Source organism: Amphiura filiformis, chromosome 13 (assembly GCF_039555335.1).
Source record: "Amphiura filiformis chromosome 13, Afil_fr2py, whole genome shotgun sequence".
NCBI classification, from domain to species: domain Eukaryota; kingdom Metazoa; phylum Echinodermata; class Ophiuroidea; order Amphilepidida; family Amphiuridae; genus Amphiura; species Amphiura filiformis.
The window spans coordinates 21,258,817-21,282,237 of record NC_092640.1 but is presented as its reverse complement, the minus strand read 5'-3'; the positions used below and the strand labels follow the sequence as shown (position 1 = coordinate 21,282,237).

The following is a 23,421-nucleotide window of genomic DNA, read 5'->3' as shown; positions in this document are numbered from 1 at the left end:
ATAAAACATCACGATTTTCATCACAAAACAAATATAATGCATAAGAAATCGTTTGTTTTAGAGCGTGATGATGAAATAAAACATCACGGTTCATCATAAGAAATCAATTTTTCGTGAGTGATGAAATAAAACATGATTTTCATCACGAAACAAAGTAATACATAAGAAATCGTTTGTTTTAGAGCGTGATGAAATAAAACATCACGATTTTCATCACAAAACAAAGTAATAGGCCTACAAAAGAAATACTTTTTTCGAGAGTGATTAAATAAAACATCACGATTTTCATCACGGAACAAAGTAATACATAAGACATCGTTTGTTTGATTGCAATCAACCGCGACAGTTCGTCTCACACACATAACAATGCACTGCGATCAAATAGGTTGATGACAACATTTTAGTTAATGGACTGCACTGCGACATGATTACGGTGCACCGGTTCAAATCCTTTGTTTGGAGCCAATCAATAATTTCACGTACAGCCTCTATGCAAATTAGAGTTTACACACGCTGCAGCTGCCGGTAATCGACCGAAGCTGGTTGTCGTTAGTGATCGAATGCATGAGCTTATTTGCTTTACTGAATCGATTTACTGGATTAATCCCGGGGATTAATATCCTGTTAACTGGGTTTAATGCCACAAAGGTCGAATCGGGCTTCCCATGGACCATAAGTGCATCATGCACCAAGCAAACCAAAATACACCAGAGCACAAGAAGTGGTACCAGGAACTTTTGTTTTTCAGATGGAATGGGGGAGGAGTGGTGTAATTTGGGATGGAAGGACAAGAAATGGAAATTCGCCTAAAATGTATGCAATGTATGCCCAAAATAGAGGGATTTTCAGTGATTTGTGTCCTGACTGGGGGACAACATGGATGGAGTAGGGGTGCAAATCCAAGAATTTACCTGCCACTTGTATATCCCATGGAGACGGGGGGGGGGGGGGGAACTAGTGTACCCCTGGATATTTGACCATGCATCAAGCAAACTTTGATTTAAAGTGTGTTGCACTGTGGCAGAAAACTAAAGCTTATAGTAACGTGAAACCAAGCTACATCAAAGATTGTCATAGTCTATGTTGATCCCCATGTATTACATTCCAATATGGCTGATTTACCATACAATTACACAGGGTGCAATTTTGAGTCAAGACTCTCTAATCCAACCTCTTTGAAGTACACTATATTGGCCCCTCATTGTGACAATCCGATATGGCTGATTTATCATAGCAATACACAAGGTAGGGCCTACAATTTTGAGTCCAGACTCTCTAATCCAACCTCTTTGAAGTACACTATATTGCCCCCCCCCCCCCATTGTAACAATCCAATATGGCTGATTTACCATATCATTATACACAGGGTTCAATTTTGAGTTCAGACACTCTAATCCAACCTCTTTGAAGTACACAATATTGGTCCCCCATTGTGACAATCCTATATAGCTGATTTACCATATCATTACACAGGGTGCAATTTTGAGTCCAGACTCTCTAATCCAACCTCTTTGAAGTACACAATATTGGTCCCCCATTGTGACAATCCTATATAGCTGATTTACCATATGTAGCATTACACAGGGTGCAATTTTGAGTCCAGACTTTCTAATCCAACCTCTTTGAAGTACACAATATTGGTCCCCCATTGTGACAATACTATATAGCTGATTTACCATAGCATTACACAGGGTTCAATTTTGAATCCAGACTCTCTAATCCAAGGTCTTTGAAGATTTCTGATTTACCATAGCATTGCACAAGGTAAATTTTTGATTTCAGACTCTAATCCGACTTCTTTGAAGTACAAAAAAGACTGCAGCAATCAAAATACAGCTGTGATACAATTGTTTTAATTATAATATCAGAATGGCATCATCAGAGACGTACACATCCAAATTGTGTAACAATATTTGATGAAATTAGGGGCTAGAAATTCTTTTACAAATCTCCGCAAAAATGGTTTAAAGGAAAAAATCACATTGACAAGATGAGAAGAGTAAATTACGTGCATTTACATACAAGCAAAGCAATTCAAAATATGGGCGGCTTCAAAACTCGCCCGTTGGTTGACCGGCGGTTGAACCGCGTTACATTGTTTAGAACAATAGAAACCGGCGGTCAACGGCGGTCGAGTTTTGAAGCCGTCCTTAATAATTGCGGTGTAGCCAAACAGGGGGTGGGGTGGAACACTTACATTAAATGCTGGTGACATTGCCCCGAATCATTGTTTAAAAAAATACTTGCAAAAGTAAAATGAATGTTTGAGACTTTATTTAATTCAGTGTAAAAGCCTTTTATACTCATATTATTTTGGAAAGCAAAAACTGTTAAAATTAATTTGATTTTAGGACCCTGGGTTTGGGACCATCCTTTTTCTAAAATCATTTTTCAGCCATCAGGACAATTTTAATTATGTGCCCCCCCCTGTCTCAAAATGATGGCTACGCTACTGTTAAAGATTATTATGTACATACAAGGTGATTCAAAAAGAAGTAAACACTTGTTTGTGGCGCTTTTGTACGAAATCTAAAATAATCTGCTGTAATGAAAATATCATTGAAAAGAGCAGATTCCGAACGCCTAAATTAAAAAATAATATTGTTGTATTTGCTTACATCAAACCCGAGTTTGAATGAAACCACCCATTTTTGTAGCGCACTTTATATAGTATGTATGGATCAAAGAAGTTTGAAACCATTTGAAAAGAAAAATGCATTTTAACCATCTCGTGATATCCTGCGTGTATCACCATCTTTTAGTATTCAAAAACAGGTAGCAGTCTGAAAAGTTAATAATAATAAAAATCCCGACTTTATACAATTTTTATGTTACGCCAATAAAACAATAATTTTAGGCATTAGTGGCCACATAAGTCTTCTTCTGAACTTAGTTCAGACGAGACAATAAAATAACACTAAAACCCAAACTGTCTTGTAAATAGTCATTAACTTCTGAGTCTTCAGATTTGATTAATATATACAATTCATATGATAAAAATTAGTGCGCAAAATATCAGTACACCTCCAGGTAGTACGGTTTGTCCTTGTCATCTACGGTTTCATACTCCATATTGTCATGGGGTATTATTTCCGTATCGTCATATTCTTCCTCCTCTGGATTATCCGATTCTTCCACCGTGTCTGGTACATAAGTCGAATATGAGGAGATGCCTGTTTTATGATATTCTTCCTGCTCTGGATTATCTTCCACCGCGTCTGGTACATAAGTTGAATATGAGGAGATGCCTGTTTTAGGATACTGTTGCTCCTCTGTGTTATTTGAATCGTCAGTCGTGTCTTGTAGATAAGTCGCGTAAGGGGAGATTACTTGCTCTGTGTTCTTGTTCCTGAAATAATTATATACAATTTATGTAAACACATTATATAATTAGATTTTGGGAAAATGTGGAATTGCGATTCTTCTCTTTGTTAAATTCATATTACGCGTGAATTTTCATGCGCATATTTGGGTCGCCCCCCCGGTTTTTAAAAAGCAGGTGCGGCTAAAAGGAAGGGCGGCGAAAAGAGAGTTATTGAAAAAAGGGCGGAAAATTGTAAAAAAAAATGTTTAAAAAGCTTTGTTTTTAGGTTGCTAGCGCTTATTATCCCTTTTTTTCTCTCTTCAATTTTTCAACCCATGGGAAAACAAATTGGGTCAGGCCTTTTCGGGATGTTGAAGGGCAGGGCGGCAAAATTGCACTTTTTCTTCAGCCACTCGGGTATGAGCGGCCACGGAACGCCACTGATTTTCTTGAATTACAGGGCAGGGATCAGACTGTAGAGACCCAGGACACCTTATCAATTATTTATTAGAGTCACGCGGTAGCCGTGACCAGCAAGTTTTTAAAAAAAAGACTGTTAAAGAAGACTAATAAGATGCTCCCGCGAGACTATATTTACACCTAACATTAAAACACTTGACTTCTATTGTTCTATGATATTTTTCGCTGGGTACAAAGTGTATCTAAAACCATGTTTAATGTTATTTAGAGTCCCAAATGTAATATCTTGACAACTCATTAATTCAAAAAGGGACACCAATCCTACAGTCAACCATTGTTTAATAATAAACAAACACTTTTGCTTCATTTCACCCGGTATTTCATAGCGAAAATTAGTGGAAAATAATGCTGATCCAGAATTTTTGGACAAGGCTACAGCACTAGCGGGCAATCACCTACACACTACTTTTTCAGATTTACTTCCAATTATACCCTAGCATTTTCTGAGATACCCTACATAAAAATTCTGAGCCCCATTCGCCAAAAAATCAAGTTTTTCACAATTCTTTTGTTCTTTCCGGACGATGCACCCATTCATAAAATAAATAATGTACTTCGACACAGCAATTTATATCAGAGTCCCGCAGCTCAATGGTTTCGGCGTTCGACTCCGGATCCGGGGATCCGAGTTCGAAACCCGATGACCAACTGTTTTTTCAATATTGTATTAAATTAGGGGTTCATTCATAGGATTGAGGGCATGATCGTTGTTTATGCCCGAGGCGCCAGCCAAGGGCATAAACAACGATCATGCCCTCAATCCTATGAATGAACCCCTTTCATACATACCCAACATTCTATTTATTCAAAAATATTATTAATATTTGTCAAATATTTGCTGAAAATTAAAATGAAAATAAAATGCAGTGAAAATAAGACTCGAAACATCTTTTACATTGGCAAGATGCGAGATGAGCATGTACTTCTACGTCACAGCCATAATCGATTAATTGGGTCAATAGATTATTCGTAAAGGGGGGAAATGATGAGTCATTGAAAATTGGTTAAAATGAGATCGCAGATTTTGCACTAAGGATTATTAGTTTTCTTTTCTATTAAAACACAATTCTTATGATTTTTAAAACACAATATTTATATTTTTTATTTAAGTTTACTATTTTTAATGATTTTACAAACTTTTACAAACTACCCCTCTTACAAAAATGAATGATTCCTATTAACATACGTCGATTTGAAACTCGGAACTTCGAAAGTGGTAAACAACAACAGGACATGGCCATGAACGGTTCGCGGGTTGAGTGCGTTTGTCTGTCTGCAGTTTGTGTAGTAAAATGTAGACTAGAAAAGGTACAATAAACTGTCTGTTGACACGAAGAAAATTAAGAGAAAATTATGATTTATTTGTTCTCATGTCAACACTGCTTTGATACTCAAGTTTGGCAGTGGAGAGACATGAACTTGGCTCTCTCAACTCAGCTGTTTCAACACGTGAAATGCAACAACATCATGCATGTGCATCAGTGTGAATATAATACAAAGTGAAGATCAAAATTCAACGGATTAAGACTCTTAATAAGAGTACGATCATGAAGCTTAAAATGTAACTTTTTAAGGTAAGCTTGTTACTATATTGGATAATGTTAATTAGATTGATATATTTGATTAATTTTAGTTCTTGTTGATATTTATGACAACTGACCCAGAAAACGTGCACCCACTGAACAGTGCAGAGAATTCAGTACTCATGTTACTTGCACTCGATACAGAAGTTTGACTTTGACTTTGAGCTGCAGGAGTTGATCTACATGATATGGACATACTACGTGTAGTACTAACATGACTGCTGTTGGGGTTTGATACAATCTGGTTGGTAACTTGTCTCAATGGTCTGGGGCTAGGCGGGGCTCTTGAAATTGTGTGTGCCTGGGATGTCATGGATGTGGAACTGGAAGGAAAATTTCCAATTGAATTTGAGCTTGATAAATGTGGGCCTACAGAGATCGCAGTGTCATGTCCCATGGCCTCTTGCAGCAGATGTGATGCAGCTCTTTTCTGTTGTCCACTGGGTTGGGCATAGCTGTCGAGGCTTGCGTCACACCTGTGGCCACTGAGCGATCGCACTTCACTTCTGGATATGCCGGCATGAAGGAGAGTGGCAATACACGTTGCCCTGAGACAATGATTGGTGTACCGTTTGCTCAACTCCGCTTCTTCAGATATAGCTGCCATGAAGTTGCCCAAATAATTTTTACCAATGGGGCATTTTCATACCATGTAGGATCACAGTATCTGACTTTGTGCAAGGGTTTGCATCTCTGATAGAAGGCTTTTTGTTTTGGATGTAGCTTACTAAGATAAAAGCGCAGAGTAGCTACTGGGCACTTTTCACCTCCGGTTGCGTACATGCGGCGCTCATTGTTATTATCCGGATCGTTAACCAGATCCCCAGGATGGTTTTTGGTTGCCTCCAGGTGAGCCATTGTGACATACTCTATGCCTTGGTCATCTTGTTTGAAATCAAACGACAACTTGGTCAGCTCATGGAGGCCTTCCCGACCACGTCTGCAAAAGTGCAGTGCTATGTATACGAAAACTAACCGTTGTAACCCAACTGGATTAGAGGGTTCCAGTGCTTCAGAATCCATCATCTTGCGTAGATCTCCTTCCGCAATGTTGCCTTTGTGCTTTGGTGGGCGGCCACCTTCCTCTTTATCAACTTCAGCTTGCCAGTATATACTTTATTTGCCGGGTTGAATCTGGCGTCAGACATTATATTGAAAGTACGATTGTACGGTGCGCTTTTCAGATGACGCTGTATAGCAGCCCTCATGCATCTCATGGAAGAGGCAGAATATGGTGTGTTGTCCTGCCGTCTCACCCACACCACCTCAATGCCTTCGGTAAAATATTTCCCTAAGTTCAGGTGTGCCATTTGCGCATGCGCGAAAGTAGTTTGATTGACAGATTTCACCTCTGACCTCGATCAGCTGTTTTTGCGACAGTCATAACACTGACAGAAGTATCCAGTTGCGAAAATCGAATTATTTGCCTCATTTTAGCGACGTGCTTGGACTAGTTTGCAATAGTAATATTAGTATTCAATTCACTGAATATTTAGAGAAGCAAATGACATGATGGATAAGGACAGTTTAAGGCCACGGACATCGAATATACCACGAAAACTAGCTCGTTCACGTAGCGTTTTCGTTGTCCCACTGGCCTACTACACGTAGATTGCCTGGCGATCGGAGTGTTATCGTCAGAGCACCCTCGGACTACACGAAAACATGACGAGATTTGTCCCATTCACCACTGCATCACACAGATCATGTTCATGCACTGTCATGACTGTACATTCATGATCATTGCAATACAGTGTATGTCGTGTATGTGTATACCGTTCTCCTGGCTGAGTATGTTGGGTGTGTTGTTTGTACCTCGACTCTGCAAGGTGAGTTTCTTTTTAGGGACCAATCGTTATTTACGGCAGGGGGGGGAATGGGTGTTTTGGCAAAAATATCGACAAAAATTTCGCGTTCCCCTCGCGTCCGCTCAAAATTTTCGCGTTCCCCTTGTTTTCCCAATTTTCTCCATTTAAAATTTAACAATCCCCCTCCTGGTTCAACTAAAATTTCAGGTTCCCCCTCAAGACCACAAAAAATTTCGTGTTCCCCCTAAATTTACCCATTCCCCCCTGCCATAAATAACGATCGCTCCCTTATAACTCATTAATTTTTTTAATGCACAAGTAAAACTAAACGACACAACATTAATTTTAACTGGCAGTGAGGATTCGCTCTAGTATAGACGAATCCAACGAGCCAAGTCATGGTCAGGATTTGGTCGGCCATTAGGCCAAGTAAAATAAAAAACATGTTTCACGTCCGGGTTTTCGAAAAAAAAGGAGGAAGAGGGGTCTTTTTATTTTCTATTTTTATCACAAAATTGGTGTAAATAGCCATACTTAGAGCTCAGTGTTTTAGCGTATACAATAATGCCTGGAAAAAGGAGGAGAGTTACACCCCTCAAATGATCACAAAACCTTCCTAACATGTTTCTTGTATCTTAACAAGGCTATAGAAAGCATCCTAACTTCCTAGACATATATTTTGAAAAGTTATAACAGAATTTCAAAAAATAAAAATATATTTGAAGAAACCTCAAAAAGGAAGCGGGAGGGACGTGAAACATGTTTATTTTTTTATTTGGCCTTATTAGGGTCCATGCATGCACCAAACAGGTGTTGTGAGTGCCCAATTGGGTGGATTAAACCCGCTTAAAATTTGATGTGAGATTCTTTTGTGTTGTAAACTGTCATCATTCTTTTGTCTGCGTGTAACACGGGTGGTAGAATGCAGTTTAAAATATCCTTCAAGGGCGCATCATTTCACATTTTAGGTGAGATAGTTTGGTCCTTGTCGCGGCTATGGCCGCCATTGAGGTGCAGGAATGCGTGAAATTTGATTCGTCTATAGGAAAATATGATTTTGACTTCATCTTCAGTCTCAATCCCAACCCACAGCAAGTGAGCAAACATAAAGTCTTGATTTTTGCAGAGTATGTAGGCCTACTATATGTTTACAAAGCAATCGTGTAAAAACAGAATTTTGAAAAATATTCAGCGCTTTCCCCTTAGCAAATGTTACAATGGCTTTAATTACAATGTCATACTGTATTGTCTTTCCAGAAACTGGCACACGAAAGGTCCATTCTGCAAGGCATATCTTCCAAAAATCTGAACTATAAACACACGCTGAAGCAAAGCACCTGCAACCGAACAGCACAGCTTTCCTTATTGAGGAGGATGTAAGTAATTTCATTTACAAAGTTGTAGCCAAGGGGGTGCAGCACACCACACAAAATGCCAATACCTTATTCCTATGTGTTCCTATATTTAATTCTCAGGCACGACAGGTATATATGAAATGAAAGTGCCCCTCTGACAAAAAATAAAAGAGAAAATCAGAAGGGCAAAAGAAAAGAAAAGGGACAAGGAACCCTTTTCTACCGAAATTAACCTGATCATGACCGAAAATAGTGTAAAATACGAAATTTTTGCGTGCTACGTCCCAATAAAGCCTTTTTAGAAGCTCAAAGACATACAACCTCTCTATGTATAATTGTATGATGCAACTTTTTTTGCAATGCAGAGTTTTTTTGTGTACCACCTAAGTTTTATTTTGCCCTCCTTACTAAAAAAGATGGCTATGCCCATGAAACTATGCACGACTAGTAGACTTAGTAAATTACAGATTAGTGCTTTAAATCTGTCTCCGCTCTCACAGTTCATAAAAAATAAAAATTCCTTTAAAAAAGGAATGGGGCGCCCAAATTATGTGAGCTTGGACGTGATATGGTGAATTCCATGGCATGGTGTTTAGATTTGGTCCCGGGGATTTGGTATCATAATGATTTTTTCTAGGGAAGAGTAGAAGATGATCAAATGCAAGACAAATGTGTTTGATTGGGGAAGGTGTATCACAGGACCGTTTTGGATGAAATAAATTGAATTGGAATGAAGCTGTCGTGTCAATTTGCGATTATGTGGGGTGGGGAGTTCAATTTTGGGGCATATTGTAGTGATGATATTGCTTTGGATATTGAATATTGTTGAATTTCGTTATGCAGGGGGTATATGATGGATAGTATAGAAGAGGATCTACCCTATGTTGACCAAAAGAAAAGTTTTATGAATGTATAACGTCTGTGATACATATACATCATAACGTCTGTGATACATATACATCATCTACTTGCTAATACACTGAAAATCTAATAGAGATGAAGGATAAAAGACAATTACAGAACATTCATTCTTCAAAAGTAGCTATATGGGTATACAATGTTTACAAGATAAGAACGTTAATGTTTTGTACATGAACGTAACATCTTTGATACATAGTTGTTAACACACTGAAAATCTGACTAGAGATTTACAATTTGATGATATCCAAAAGAATACTTACTAACTTAGCATTGAAGAATTAAAATAATTACAGAACTTTCATTTGTTAACATACACGTAGCAATGATTAACAATGTTGAAAACACAAACGTAACGTTTTGTTCATAAACATAACATCCTCGACACATCTAGGATCCGCATAATTTGTTGATTAATGTCATAAACAGTCACAAAAGATTTATGGTCTGATCATTTTATCATTTTAAGGGGACCTGATATTGCATTTGGAAGAACCAGGCTTTTCAATTACTATCAAAACTGCTGGGTACCAAACTTTTGATACAGCTTGTATAGTAATTTGTTCTAATTTCCATGCAAAAGGAGCCAGTTGTTTCATCCTTAAAACAAATAGGCTACACCATAATTTCCAATTACCCCATGCAGATAGATAAGACCTTGGTAAGATAAGCGTGTTAATTGTTATGTCACTATCACTATCTTGATCTTGATAAGATGCCTGACTTTGAAACTTTGGGTACAAAAACTCATACTCTGCAAGTTAGGTCAAATTTTGCACTATGATTGTTTATTTGAGCTTATTGGACTATGCCATTCAGATTAGGCTATTGTAATCCAAAGTGTTGGTCACCGTCTATCGGGTTCTAAGAGGCGGTAAACTGGTTACAAAGGTCAAAGTGGTTACAAAGGTCAAAGGTCTCGATTTATTTGGTGTTTTTACAAATCCATTAATTTTGTCTTTTAAACAAAGAATATACGCACACCATTTTATCCTGTGCATAACAGAAAACAATAATAAAATAAAATCCAAGCATATTGTGGATTTATTTCTGAGCAAGGGCATAATTTTAGCAAAATAGCACAACAATTGCGGAGTAAATCTAGTAAGACTGAAATTAGAAGCTACTCACAAGTACATGCCAATATTGTGGGACGCCTCCGTAGAGGGCGCCCCAAAAATTAAAATTGCAAAATGATTGCAAGTGACTACTTTTGACTTTATGACCTTTGACCTCACACCTATTGAAATAGCATATCATGACTCTGCTACAATAATTTATCATTTTGGAAGGAAAATCTAAAAATTTAAAAAGATAGTACATTAACCCTAACACTGACCCATGCTTTTTGGTATCGGAAGTCAGAGAAGATCCGAATTTTCAAGAAGAAGAAGAATTTTGACTTGGCACCCCTGGGATTCGAACCTTTGACCCCTCGCATGGCAAGCGAAGGATCGCGGACTGGTAGCTGCTCGGGTTATTGCTGCCCGGCCAGCAATTCCGTGAGCATATCACACTTCGGTTGATTGCGTCATCGCAGACCCTGGGATGCATGCATGTTATGAATTTTTCATCGTGGTATTTTGTGGTTTTTACTGGTGTTAGGGGTAGAGGACACTCTAATCTGGAAAAATACATCTTTTTTAACCCTAACATTGACCCATGCTTTTTGGTATCGGCAGTCAGAGAAGATCCGAATTTTTCAAGAAGAAGAAGAATTTTGACTTGGCACCCCGGGATTCGAACCTTTGACCCCTCGCATGCCAAGCGAACGATCGCGGACCGGTAGCTGCTCGGGTTATTGCTGCCCGGCCAGCAATTCCGTGAGCATATCACACTTCGGTTGATTGCGTCATCGCAGACCCTGGGATGCATGCATGTTATGAATTTTTCATCGTGGTATTTTGTGGTTTTTACTGGTGTTAGGGTTAAGGCTTTAAGGGAGTACTACACCCCTGGCCAATTTTGTGCTTATTTTTGCATTTTTCGCAAAAATTATAGCACATTGGTGACAAGTAAGATATGTATAGGGGCAAGGACTCCCAACTACTGTACTGAAAATTCAGCAACTCAAAGCAAGTAGTTATTGATTTTTTGATCAAATATTGGTTTTCTCTCATTTTTGACTGTAACTCCACAACTGTTGTCTGTGCTGATATAAAATTTCCAGTGCAGTAGTTGTAGTCCTTGCCCCTATAATATACATATCTTACTTGTCCCCAATGCCCTATAATTTTTGAGAAAAATGCACAAATAGGCACAAAATTGGGCAGGGTGTAGTACCCCTTAAGGCACACAAACAGCCTAGATACCATAATCCTGATAATAATGTGTAATAATTAATCATTGGCTATTATTTTATTTTATTCCAATTTCCAGGTGCAGCAGTACTACTGAGGATACTGGTTTCGTGAAAGACAAAGAGGATGATGGTTTGGAAGTCAACAGCTGGCATCTGTTATCTGTCGCATCACTCGCTAGCCGTAGGGGAGAGCGGGGAGTGTTCGCCCTATTTTTTTCTGAAAAGCCTAGCGATGTCAATTTTAAGGTTAGGGATGACCTGATTAGCCCATGTGAAAGCCCTATGTCTTAGCTATATACGGCCACAATCCCAGAACTATAGGGCTTACAATAGCAACAGGATAGAGCAAACAAAAAGTTTTGCAAAGTGGCGAACTTGCCCCATATTGGGGCAGGTTCGCCCATATGGTGGGGTAAGTTCACCCTAATCCCCAAAAAAGGTTTAAACATTGCATAACAATAACATATTCAATGCAAACATTTAGCAAGGGTATACAGGGCATTCATTCTCTTCTGGGGAGTCACTAAATTTGTTGCAGGGGTCGGGTCAGGGTAAAATGTAGGGGTCCAAAGTGAGTTTAAACGTATCATGTTTACAACTTCGGGGAGATTATGGATTAGGTGGTATGAGCAATACTGATACCAGATAACTTTAAAAAACATGCTTTTCAGTTGTTTTACCTTGTTTAATGGTATAATTATCAATCTTTTGCATAATACGCGGATGGGGCAGGTCCGCCCTCCAGTTTGGGGTAAGTCCGCCCGGGGAAGATATAGGGCGAACATGCCCCATCCTCAAAGGGCGAACGTGCCCTTGTGCACATTTTTGTATTTTCTTAAGGGTATGCAAAATACAAATCGAATAAGGAGTTTATAACTGCATTTAATCTTTGATAAATCCCACATGTTCCCAATACAGATTTCCATTAAAACCATCTGTATTTATGTATCAATGATAATACAACATTATTAATGCAAGAAAAAGTTACGTTTTGGTGTAAATTTTTTGTTTTGGCTGCAGTTCGATGAACACGTCCCTATATGTCACGTAGCTAATATGAGAAGTTTATAATGACATATGTCACCTAATTTTGCCATCACCAAATTCCCCGATAGCCGTAGTGCTGAGAAACAAGGGGTGGGCGAACCTACCCCTAGGGCGAACACTCCCCGCTCTCCCCTACTATAGGGCTTTTTAAACACACTATATCCGAGAACTGCTAAAACCCACTAACCGCTCCACCCAAAAGGGGGAATTAGCAGTCTGGGTTTAGCAGTTCTCTGGATATAGCCAGGTTTTACGATATAGCATGGTTTTGGACCACCACAGTCAAAAGGCCGTAGTAGGGCTATCACTCGCATGCATTGAAAACTTTCCCAACATTATGTCAACAATTAAATTTTTTGAAGAAAATCTTTTCTGGAGGGTGAACATTTGATGAGAACTTAAATACTTGCATAGTAATTTATGTGGTGCATAAACTAACTAGTAAATGTTTGCTCCAATTATTAAAATAATAAGGACCTCAACAAATGACTCTGACATCATGTGATGTAATCGTAATGCATAGTTCCTTACAGGCTGTAAAAGTTGCATGGAATTATTGGAAATGTTCTAGGCACTTTTCTTTGGTTTGCCTCAAATTCAGCAGTGACGTCAATGTCTTTTCATGGCTGCGCCACACGAACCACCCTTTTTTTTACACAATTAACTATACGCACACGATTCAATACGGCGCCCACTAAAATATGCACCTACGTCACTACTGAACTTGAGGGGAACCAATGTATAGCCAAGGTTCCCTAGTCCAAAAATACGGATCGCTAGTCCGAAAAAATAGGAAATGGTTCACAAGTCCAAAAATAAATAAGGTTTACAAGACCTTAGCAATGGAAAATCTGCAGCCATTAGGACTAGCAACCATTTTTTTCTTGGACTAGTGACATTTATGACTAGCGCACCTTAGGATTAGCGGATGCAGGATAGAGTAATTGTAGACCAAATTGTTTAGTAGCTGCTACTGGTTTACCTTCATCCCCGTAAATATGATGAGTATCCAGTCCACTAATCAAGGGTTTAGGACCAGAAGGCCTAACTGCAATAGCTGCCCCATAGACATTTTGATAATTTATCTAAAATATGACACTTGGCAGCTATTGCAGATAAGGCCTCGTTAATGTCTGTTATTTATTAAATAAATAAAAGAAGACCCTACATGTAAACCCTTAACATAAAACTAAAATAAAAGAAGGTCCTACATGTAAACCCTTGACTTATAAATGCTTTTAAAGGAGTGTAAGTGTTCATAGTTTATTATTGGCAGACACCGTTTCTTTCATGAAAGCTGTGACTGTGCATCAATGCATTCACACCCAAAGCCTTCAGGAAAGACTAGCCGATGTCAGTCAATGCTACAATGTAGTCTTTTGTGAAGGCACCATATTAACACACAAGCTGGACTCGAATTTCAGTCAGGGCCATTGCCTGCAGTTTTTCAGTTTTGGCCTTTGTGCCCCTGATCTTTGTTAACTTCAAGGTGTTCTTCATTCCTCTTGACAAGTGGTGCCAAATGGCCTTGACAAAGGGGCCCCCCCCCCAATGAAGGTCTGAACAAAAGCCTTCTCAAAAGACTAGTGGCTGCCAATAGACTGTAAATAAATGGTCTTTTTGCACTCATTATCTCATACTTCATTACTAAATGTATTTTTACACCTATTTCTCTGGTACATAATTATTAGAAAGACAAGAGTTCATGAAATAAACAAAAATGCATGGTGAATATGTAGCTTTGATCATTGTTTTAATTTATTTTGAGATCTGTAAGGAAGTGAAAAATAAAAGCACTATTTTTTTTTTTTTTAAAAGTATGAAGAAGGAAGTCCAACAAACCAAAACAGTTGAACACACCTACTTAATAGATAATAAATGATGGGGATTTTTTTACTACATGTATCCTCTATTGTGTGATGGAAGATATCCAATAAAAGTCTGCACAAAAAAGTAACACAGCTGAAATATGCCTATAAGTTCAGAACTAGTAATCGTTTCCACAATATTTCTACATAGAAAGAAGGATGATTTATTTACGCTCATTTTGATACCCCATTTGTGAAATGTCGTTCAATACTGATAACACAGTACATAGTGCTTTTAAAGAAAAACCACAAATTTAAAAGTTGCCATTTACAGCAATCAATGGTTTCAATCAATGACTTCATATCAATACAAATAACCGCAACTTTCAATTCGGGTATTTTTATTTAAAAACACTGCTGTGTTGTTATTATTGAACGAGATTGGACTAATGGGGTATCAAAATGCGCGTAAATAAATCATCCTTCTTTCTATGTTGAAATATTGTGAACACAATTATTAGTTCAAACGCTACAGGCATGTTTATAACAGCTGCGTTACTTTTTGTGCAGTCTTTATTTTTATAATACAATTAATTCAGCATATTCCCTCTAAGTGATTGTGATCTGGGACAAATCCAAAATTGGATCTAATCTATTAGAAATATTCAATCTAGAATTCAATCTTATTTGATTTTTAATCTAAAAACATTTGGATGGATTTTTAAAAATCTAATTTGAATACATCTAATTTGATTTTAATCTAAGGGGTTAAAAATCAATCTAAGCAATTTTAATCCCATATATTAAAATTGAATTAGATTGAATTCTAATCTATTGGATTGAATATTTCTAATAGATCTTAATAAATTTTCACACATTCTGTTACACCTAATTTATGAGTCCCGACTTTCAACACAAGTATTGTTCTTCAATTAGTGAGATTGAAGTGCGTTTCTGAATGCGGTCATTATTTCAGTCCTTTTTAATATTTCATTTGTTCCATGACTTCCATCTGCCTCCGCTGCAAAATGTGACATGAAATGGCTCACAGTGGCATTGGTTAATGGTGTCTGGCAGTTGGTTGTTACTTGTACAGTGTAGCTCTGACCTTTTAGTAGGCCTGAAAAAGAAAAAAAGAGGATTTTAGAAAATTTGTCAGGGTAAAGCTGGGACAGTGGCACAATCCCCGCATGGGGCTGTTACAGCGGCTTGGTTTGAAATCCTTGCCCCCCCCCTTCCCCCCAATGAGCACATGCATCTGTATTCCCCCGCCCCCCCCCTTGGCGGTGGTGGCAGATTTACCCCCAGCTAGCTGTTCCCTTGATTGCAATGAAAGTGTAGTTTTGCCACTGGTGCCCCCAATCCCCCCTCCACCATCGGTTGCACACCACAGGGTTCATTTATGTGCCATATTAGGGGCTGTGTAATAATTATCGGGGGTAATAAAATGTCCGAACGACCCACCAAAAATAGCTTGCCCCCCTCTCAGCCTGCAAAATAATCGCTTTCCTCCCTCTTTTGGCCTGCCAAAATCTTTGCCCCAACACATGCCAAATTTTTTTTTTTTTTTTTTTGCAAACCTTAAAAGGTCTAGATATGTTGCGAGCACAGCGAGCATGAAAATTTGCACATTTCAGCGTTTCCATACTGTTTTCCTAAGCCTTTTTAGAGCATTTTATTTAAAAGGCACCCCATGAATGTGTGCCAAAATTGCTTGCCCCCCTCGGATCGCTTGCTTGCCCCCCAATTTTACCCTCCTTCCAGGGCTCATAATTATTGCACAGCTGAGCCCCTTATAGGTATAAGGGGGCTATCATTTTCTTCAGAAGGGGGGTCATGAATATACTGGGGGGGGCATAGAATTTTAAGACCAAAAATAGGGGGGTTATAATTTTTGTAGCAATCAAAATAGGGGGGTTATAGAATTATTAAGGGCTGGCAACTGGTGTAACTTTTCTTACACTTTTTTTGAACAAAATGTGCACACAATCTTTATACAATGCAAGATTTTTGCGCTCTCCGTGCGCCTTCTTTACGCTTATGGTCAAAAATTTTAACGCGTTTCGTGTACTCCGCTCTAAAATTTTGACAGAAGGGGGGGTCCTAAAATTTGTTGACCCACGATAGGGGGGTCGTAAAAATTTTAGCCCGCGATCCGCGATGGAGGGGGTCATAAAAAATTGACTTCAGTCACCGACATATTCATGACCCCCTGCCGAAGAAAATTACATCCCCCTGAAAGGTGAATTCAGTCAAATTTTGCCATCAAACACTGCATCATTTTATATCAAATTAAACTCCTTGATTATAAAGAAAGCCAACACTGAAAATCGTTTTGTCATAGCACTTTCCGTAGCAAAATTACATCTTGTTACAGATTGACTTGTGCGATTCTTTCATGATATCATCAAAAACATTCAGCCAACATTAGAAGCTTCAATTGGCAAAACAAATCAGGATCTAGGCTCATGATGGAATTTCCGGCTCATGACAGAGCAGCTTTTCTACGGTGCGGAACTGCTATCAAAATCCTCTAAAATTCCATGTGCGATTCTCTCATTACAAAAATAAATCATATATTTGGGTCAAGTGAAGTATTGACAACATATTCATATAGGTTTCCTTGACCGATCTTTTCTTTACGAGGAAAATTTACAAAATATTGTTGTATTTTAGCCTAGTCGTAAGAGATTCCCATTGAGTTTACATGTACGAACCTGTTATTCCCACCTAGACCATGCCAAAAACATGCCCACATTTCAACTCGATTATCTACCAAACTGGTCATAGATCTCCTACAATTTTTTGATATGACATAAATGAAAGTGTTACTTACCTAATGTATCCATTTTTAGTCGAGATCTATGACTGGAATTCCTGTAATTCGTTGCCAAATATTGGTATTTTCCTCATTTTGCACCACACAAACCAATGGAAAAAGTTACTTCCGGGTTGCCGAGAAGGCAGGGAAAGTAGGCGGGGCTTGTGAGAAAAACTTCTAGAATCGTTTGAGTCGGGACGGTAGAAACACCGAGTGCATTAAAATATACGAACCCAATGTGGTGGTGTGCGTCTCACCTCTGCGTAGAATCTTCGAAGCAATTGACACAGTTCATCGGGGTCAAGGAGTTCAAACTTGGGGTCTACACTTCTTGCAACACACCAGTCTGAAATGAGATGGGAAAAATTAAATTGAGTGAGCCTGCACATTTTTTCCCATCTCAATTCTCATATCAAAGTATAATTAAGCAGAATTTATACTCCATCGCTGAGCGACGAACAATCGGTATTTGGCCAATGAGGTACCTCATTGGCTAGGAACGAATCAATCGCTCATCGCCCAGCGATGGAATATAAATTCAGCTTTGCTTTGGCATTATTTTTTACCATTTTAAAATTTATTTGTTTATTTTATTTGTGATTTTGTCCATTATTTTATCTACTTATGAAATTTCTTTCATATGTTTATTGGACCATTTATCTTTACTTTAGCACTTTTTTCACTCTTGTACTGCTTAAATTTAGCCAAGGTATATTACCTTTGAGTATCTTTATGTATACTTTAGTTTGCATGTCTGTTGCTCTTTCATTCCTGGCATTTTCTATCTCCAAAACCTCATCTGGAGTTAGTTCCAGGAACCGTTCTGATGGTGGAGTCAGTGCTCCTGTAACATAAGAAATAAGGGAGAAATTTGTAGTTTTGGGGCTTTGCAACACATGACACATCATCATGACATCGTCGAGAAGTTCATTTTTTGTTTGTTTAATAACAACAACTAACTTTTAGTTGCCTTTTTATATTCTTTTTCCCCTCAATGATCAGAACAGTTTGGTTGCATGAAAAATATACACACAAAAATAAGGCTCGAAAATACACATCGTACATATGCACTACAATGTACATTGTACATGTACCATTTCGATTGCATACACTGCACTGGGGGCCGAGAGTCGCAGGGTTCATGAATGATAACCATGGTTTAAAGGGTCGGGCTTGTGGTTTTCTTATCTTTCAAGGTTACTCATAATTTATGTTATTTATATTTTTATAAATTTAATGACTGTAATTTACCTGGTCCTTCCTGCTTCACAGCGGCGGCCGGTGTTGGTGGCCGGGGCCGTATGCTGCGGGCAGTGCCACTGCTGGTACCGGCAGTGGGCCGAGTCTCCGTAGCAGGAGCCGGCCGCACAAATCGCGGTGTTGCTTGGTTAAATCGCGTGTGCGATTCCGGTAGCTGTAAAAGACAGAAAACAGAAATGACAGAAATGACAGAAAAGACAGAAAAGTTTGGAGTTATGAATTAGAGAGTAGTTATGAGTCGAAATGAATCAGTTTGACCATACACTCTATGTGGTCCTTAAATGTAACACTGTCACAAAAGTCTGGACTGTGCCTCAAAGCATGTTTGAAATGGTCTATGCTCTGGCAGAAAGCCTTGACCAGCTGCAGGACCTGCTGCTACACAGCAAGTTCGTTTTGCATACCTGCATATTTTTAGAGTTTCTTAGTGGCGCAGTGAGTATATTAAAGCTACTTTATTTGATGTGCATGTGATGTTGGCGAGAACTTTGTGGTGGTGGAGTACATGGAGAGGGGTGGATGCTGATCCCCACAAATCATCACAATTAGATTTTATTAATAGCTTTTACTATTTATATGGCACAACAAATTGTGATAAAGCAGGAGACACAATTGAAGACTCTATATCCATTCCAAAAATAAGCAAAGTTCACAAGTGAACCCACAATTAGATGAAAACAATTTAATAAAAAAGTCTAGGCCGGCTAAAAAGCTGCCCCCTTTCCCCTGACGCCCCCCCCCCCCATTGGCCATGCCACTGTTTATCTGAGTGCATGAAATGATGAAAGTAATCCGTGCACGGACATGGCAGGTAAGGAGGCATTCATGAAGTTGAAAATAAGGGTGGCACTGTTAAGGTGCCTGTAGCTCAAAAATGTGTTTAATTACAGAAACTAAATTTTGTCACATTCACCAAGTTTAATGGCAATCCAACAATCTATACTCGGATGACCTTTACCATTATCGGCACCCGGTGGTAGTCGCATCCACCAAGTTTGATGGCAATCTATACTGGGATGACCTTGACATGACCTTGACAATTTTCGGCACCCGATGGTAGTCGCATCCACCAAGTTTGATGGCAAGGATGGCAATCCAGCAAACTATCAATTAATGGAACATGCACCTTTAAACATTAACTCCCAACATTTTAACTCCCACAGCTTCCTGACAACTCTCTAATTCATAACTCCAAACTTTTCTGTCTTTTCTGTCATTTATGTCATTTCTGTTTTCTGTCTTTTACAGCTACCGTGTGCGATTCGGATATTTTGATTGTAGCTGGTGTCCCTGGCATAATTTGGGACAAACCGAGGTTAAAACACGGAAAATCCGGTTGTTGAAACATCTTTGTTTTGTTTACTTCCGTGTTTACTACAAGCAGACGACGGCGACCTTTTGGCCTTGAACTGTAGTACAGCTCATGAATATCGATTAATCGGTTGTTCTCTCGACGAATCAGAGCTCTTCTTGCATAGCTGGTCATAAACGGTATTCATGACCGGTTCATTCATGCTCTCAACCAATCACGCGCGCTGTTACATTATAGGTATGTATGAACAATAATTTTATTGTCATTAATCAAGGATAACACAATTTTAATCATCCAGTGCTATTGTGATATTATTTTTTTTATCAAAGCAAGATGTTTGATTCTCAGGTTTATTATCTTAATACTAATTATGGTGTGTCCGTCCGTCCGTCCTCTGTCCGCGAGCTATCGCGTGCGCGCGGCTCACTAACGCGTGCTCGCGGTGCGCATCGCAAGCGTCCGCGCGGCATCGCGAGCGTCCGCGCGGTGCGCTATCACGTAGTTCGCAGAGTACCAACGGGCGCAGTGCGAGCATCAGAAAGCATTACAGTGTGGCTAATCGTGCAGGTGCATCTGATCGGGTCAATAGGCCTATTTTCAACACACACGTGCAGAGGCCTATTACTCAGAACATGGCTATTTCCAGGGTATTCTTTTGGGGGGGGGGCTCATATGTGGTAGCAGGACAGGGCTTGGAAGAGGCGAACGATGGGTTTCCAGATTACGGCCAAGTAAACGTCACAGCTACAACTTGAACTACTTAGTTGATTATTGTGTCAAATTGAGTCTTCATCATTGAGAGACGTATATCATAGTTAGTTTAAAAGGTCAGGGCAGGTAGGCCTATGGGTAACGGGTGTTGCGTGAGAAAGTCCTATCACGAGAACCACCCAACCCGAGAACCACCCAATCCGAGAACCGCGAAATCTATTTATTATATTAAGGGCCTATTTAAAAAAAAACATATAGTGCAGCCGCTAGCAGAACAAATAATAAAAGAAATCTCTTTATTACTTTATTTATTTATTTAAATCTGAACAACACAACAATCTGAATAACACAAGAAACTAGATCAGGTTACCAATATTTTCTCATTTAAATAAAGTTCTGTCCTACCACGGGGCGATTCGCATGATAATAGGACAATAAAACATGTAATATGTATGAATGGTTGTTGAATCGATCTAGAGACATGTCCCTCTGTCATCTTCAGCTATCGTAGAACTGTATTCCTACATGTTATACCGTTCCGGTTGGTTTGTTGCATATACACTCTATAGGTGTGAAAAAATGTTCCACTAATATGGAAGGCCAGCAGGGACAAAAACGTATCCAAAAAGAGACAACCAAATATGGAAGGCCATTAAAGTCATACGTAAAGACAAATTAGCAAAGCGGCAAAAATACACAAAGGCCTATTGAAAGGAGAGACTGTCCCCACCACAGACACACAGAACAACTTGGCACAGCCTATAGGAATGTGCAACAAGATTTTCCACAGGGCTGCAAAGAACCACAAGACGCGAAATTTTGATAGCCAACAAGCTTAAGCTATTTAATTAACCTTCGATAGAGAGCAGGGCTTGAAGAATGAGCGAAATTAAAATCACAAACTCCGCGAAAGACCGCCAACAACCGCCGCTCAATAGGGATGTCAAACTAGATTGCCCCACATGGTTACAAAGAACCACAAACCGCGAATTTTGGATATCCACCTAAATTGCTCCGCGGGGTTACAAAGAAGTATGGTTATCCAACAAGCTTAAGCTATAAATTACCCCCCCCCCCCCTAGAGACTGCAGGGCTTGAAGAATGAGGGAAATTAAAACCACAAATCGCGAAAGACCGCCAACAACCGCCGCTCAATAGGGATGTCAACCCGTATTGCCCCGCAGGGCTACAAAGAACCACAAACCGCAAAATATGGATATCCAACCAGTTTAAAAGACAAATTAGCCACCGATAGAGGCCAGGGCCTGAACAAGTAGAGAAATTAAAACCACAAACCGCGAAAGAACGCCAAAAACCGCCGCTCACCAGGGATATCCAACTAGATTGGCCCGCAGGGCTACAAAGAACCACAAATCGCGAAATTTGGCTATCCAACAAATTAAAACCACAAACCGCGAAAGACAACCAACAACCGCCGCTCAATAGAGACATCCAGCTATATTGCCCCGCAGGGCTTCAAAAACCACACACTGTGAAGTATAGTTATCCAACAAGCTTAAGGGGTATAATCCACGCGTCTAGTACGCACTCGTTTCTAACTGAAATTTCTGTGAAATCTTGTCCGCGCAGTTCTTGGCGCCACGCGCGCGTCAAACTAAAAACTGCGTGGAGTGTGCGCCAGGCGCTGGTAAGAAGTTCAGCTACGCGAGAGTACCATGTTTTTATCGCCATTTACTGGTACCAGTGATTTTTGTAAAAGAAAGAAAGATAAACAAAGAAGGAAAGAAAGAAATCAAGAAAGGAAAAGTTCAGGAGTGAAAGAAAGAAAGAAAGAAAGAAAGAAAGAAAACTAATAAAAGGAAGAAAGAAAGAAAAGAGAAGGAATAAAAGGAAGATAAAAAAGAAAGACAAAGTGAAATAAAAGAAAATTTAAGAATAAAGGAAACTGAAAAAATTAATGTAATCAATCAAATAAATAACAACGACAGAAAGAAGTGAGAAAGAATAATAAGAAGAAAGGAAACGAAAACAAAACAAAGACAGAAGAAAGAAAGGTAAGAAAGAAGGAAGACAGATTTAAATAATGAGGGAAAATAAAGATAAAATAATAACCAAGATAACAAAATATATAGACCTAGGCCTAATTAGACTAGGGCGAGCCCATTTCAGAAATCCAAAAAAATGCATTTTTCATGGAAAATAAAATTATGATGTAATTAAATGGTATTAGCGTTACACATCTCTCATTTGGTTACCTATAAAGTGTAACTTCGTAATGTAATGTAACACAATTTAACTCAATTTTGGTAACGGCTGGGCAAGTGGAAATCAATAATACGTAAATATAATATAGGCTATAGGTATATATAATTATTATAAAACTAGGTTTATATTTTTTTCTTATGCATACTGTCCATTTAAACAGGCACAGTAGGCCTACGAAAAAATATATAAAAGGGGTGATATCAAACGGCCTTTTTATTTGTCTTATTAACTAGTATTATATAACTTATTTATTATAAAGTAGTTTCTTATTTTACTGATTATTAATATAATGAAATTATTTCAATAGTATTTTAAGGTTAAATTCTGTAATTTGAAATATATATCACATGAAGTCAATTTAATTTCTTTCATAAAATGGCTATTTTCACATCTGACTTACTTTGCGTGCAACTGACTTTATAACTTAATGATAAAACGAGAATGAGAAGTAGATCGAACCAAGTTGTCCCAACAAACACAAAAAAC

The 23,421-nt window shown here is 38.7% G+C and overlaps 2 protein-coding genes and 1 long non-coding RNA gene across 3 annotated transcripts in view; 1 reads left to right on the top strand and 2 right to left on the bottom strand.

Moving 5' to 3' along the window:
• Positions 1-3,015: 3,015 nt before the first annotated feature.
• LOC140167479 (uncharacterized) overlaps positions 3,016-23,421 on the bottom strand; it is a 28,982-nt gene continuing 8,576 nt past the window's right edge. Inside the window, exon 4 of the mRNA XM_072190785.1 lies at positions 3,016-3,349. Coding sequence (XP_072046886.1) covers positions 3,016-3,349 — 334 coding nt within the window. The remainder of the gene's footprint in view (positions 3,350-23,421) is intronic.
• On the top strand, positions 7,079-11,936 carry LOC140168103 (uncharacterized). The gene is made up of 3 exons (XR_011861147.1): positions 7,079-7,196; positions 8,433-8,551; positions 11,828-11,936. It is a non-coding gene; the product is annotated as an uncharacterized lncRNA (long non-coding RNA).
• On the bottom strand, positions 14,752-19,096 carry LOC140168695 (uncharacterized). Its single transcript, XM_072192106.1, has 5 exons — positions 19,091-19,096; positions 18,678-18,840; positions 18,145-18,270; positions 17,442-17,772; positions 14,752-15,725 (listed from the first exon to the last, which is right to left on the bottom strand). Exons 1-4 carry the CDS (start codon positions 19,094-19,096, stop codon positions 17,645-17,647), a joined length of 423 nt encoding a protein of 140 aa, XP_072048207.1. The 3' UTR covers positions 14,752-15,725; positions 17,442-17,644.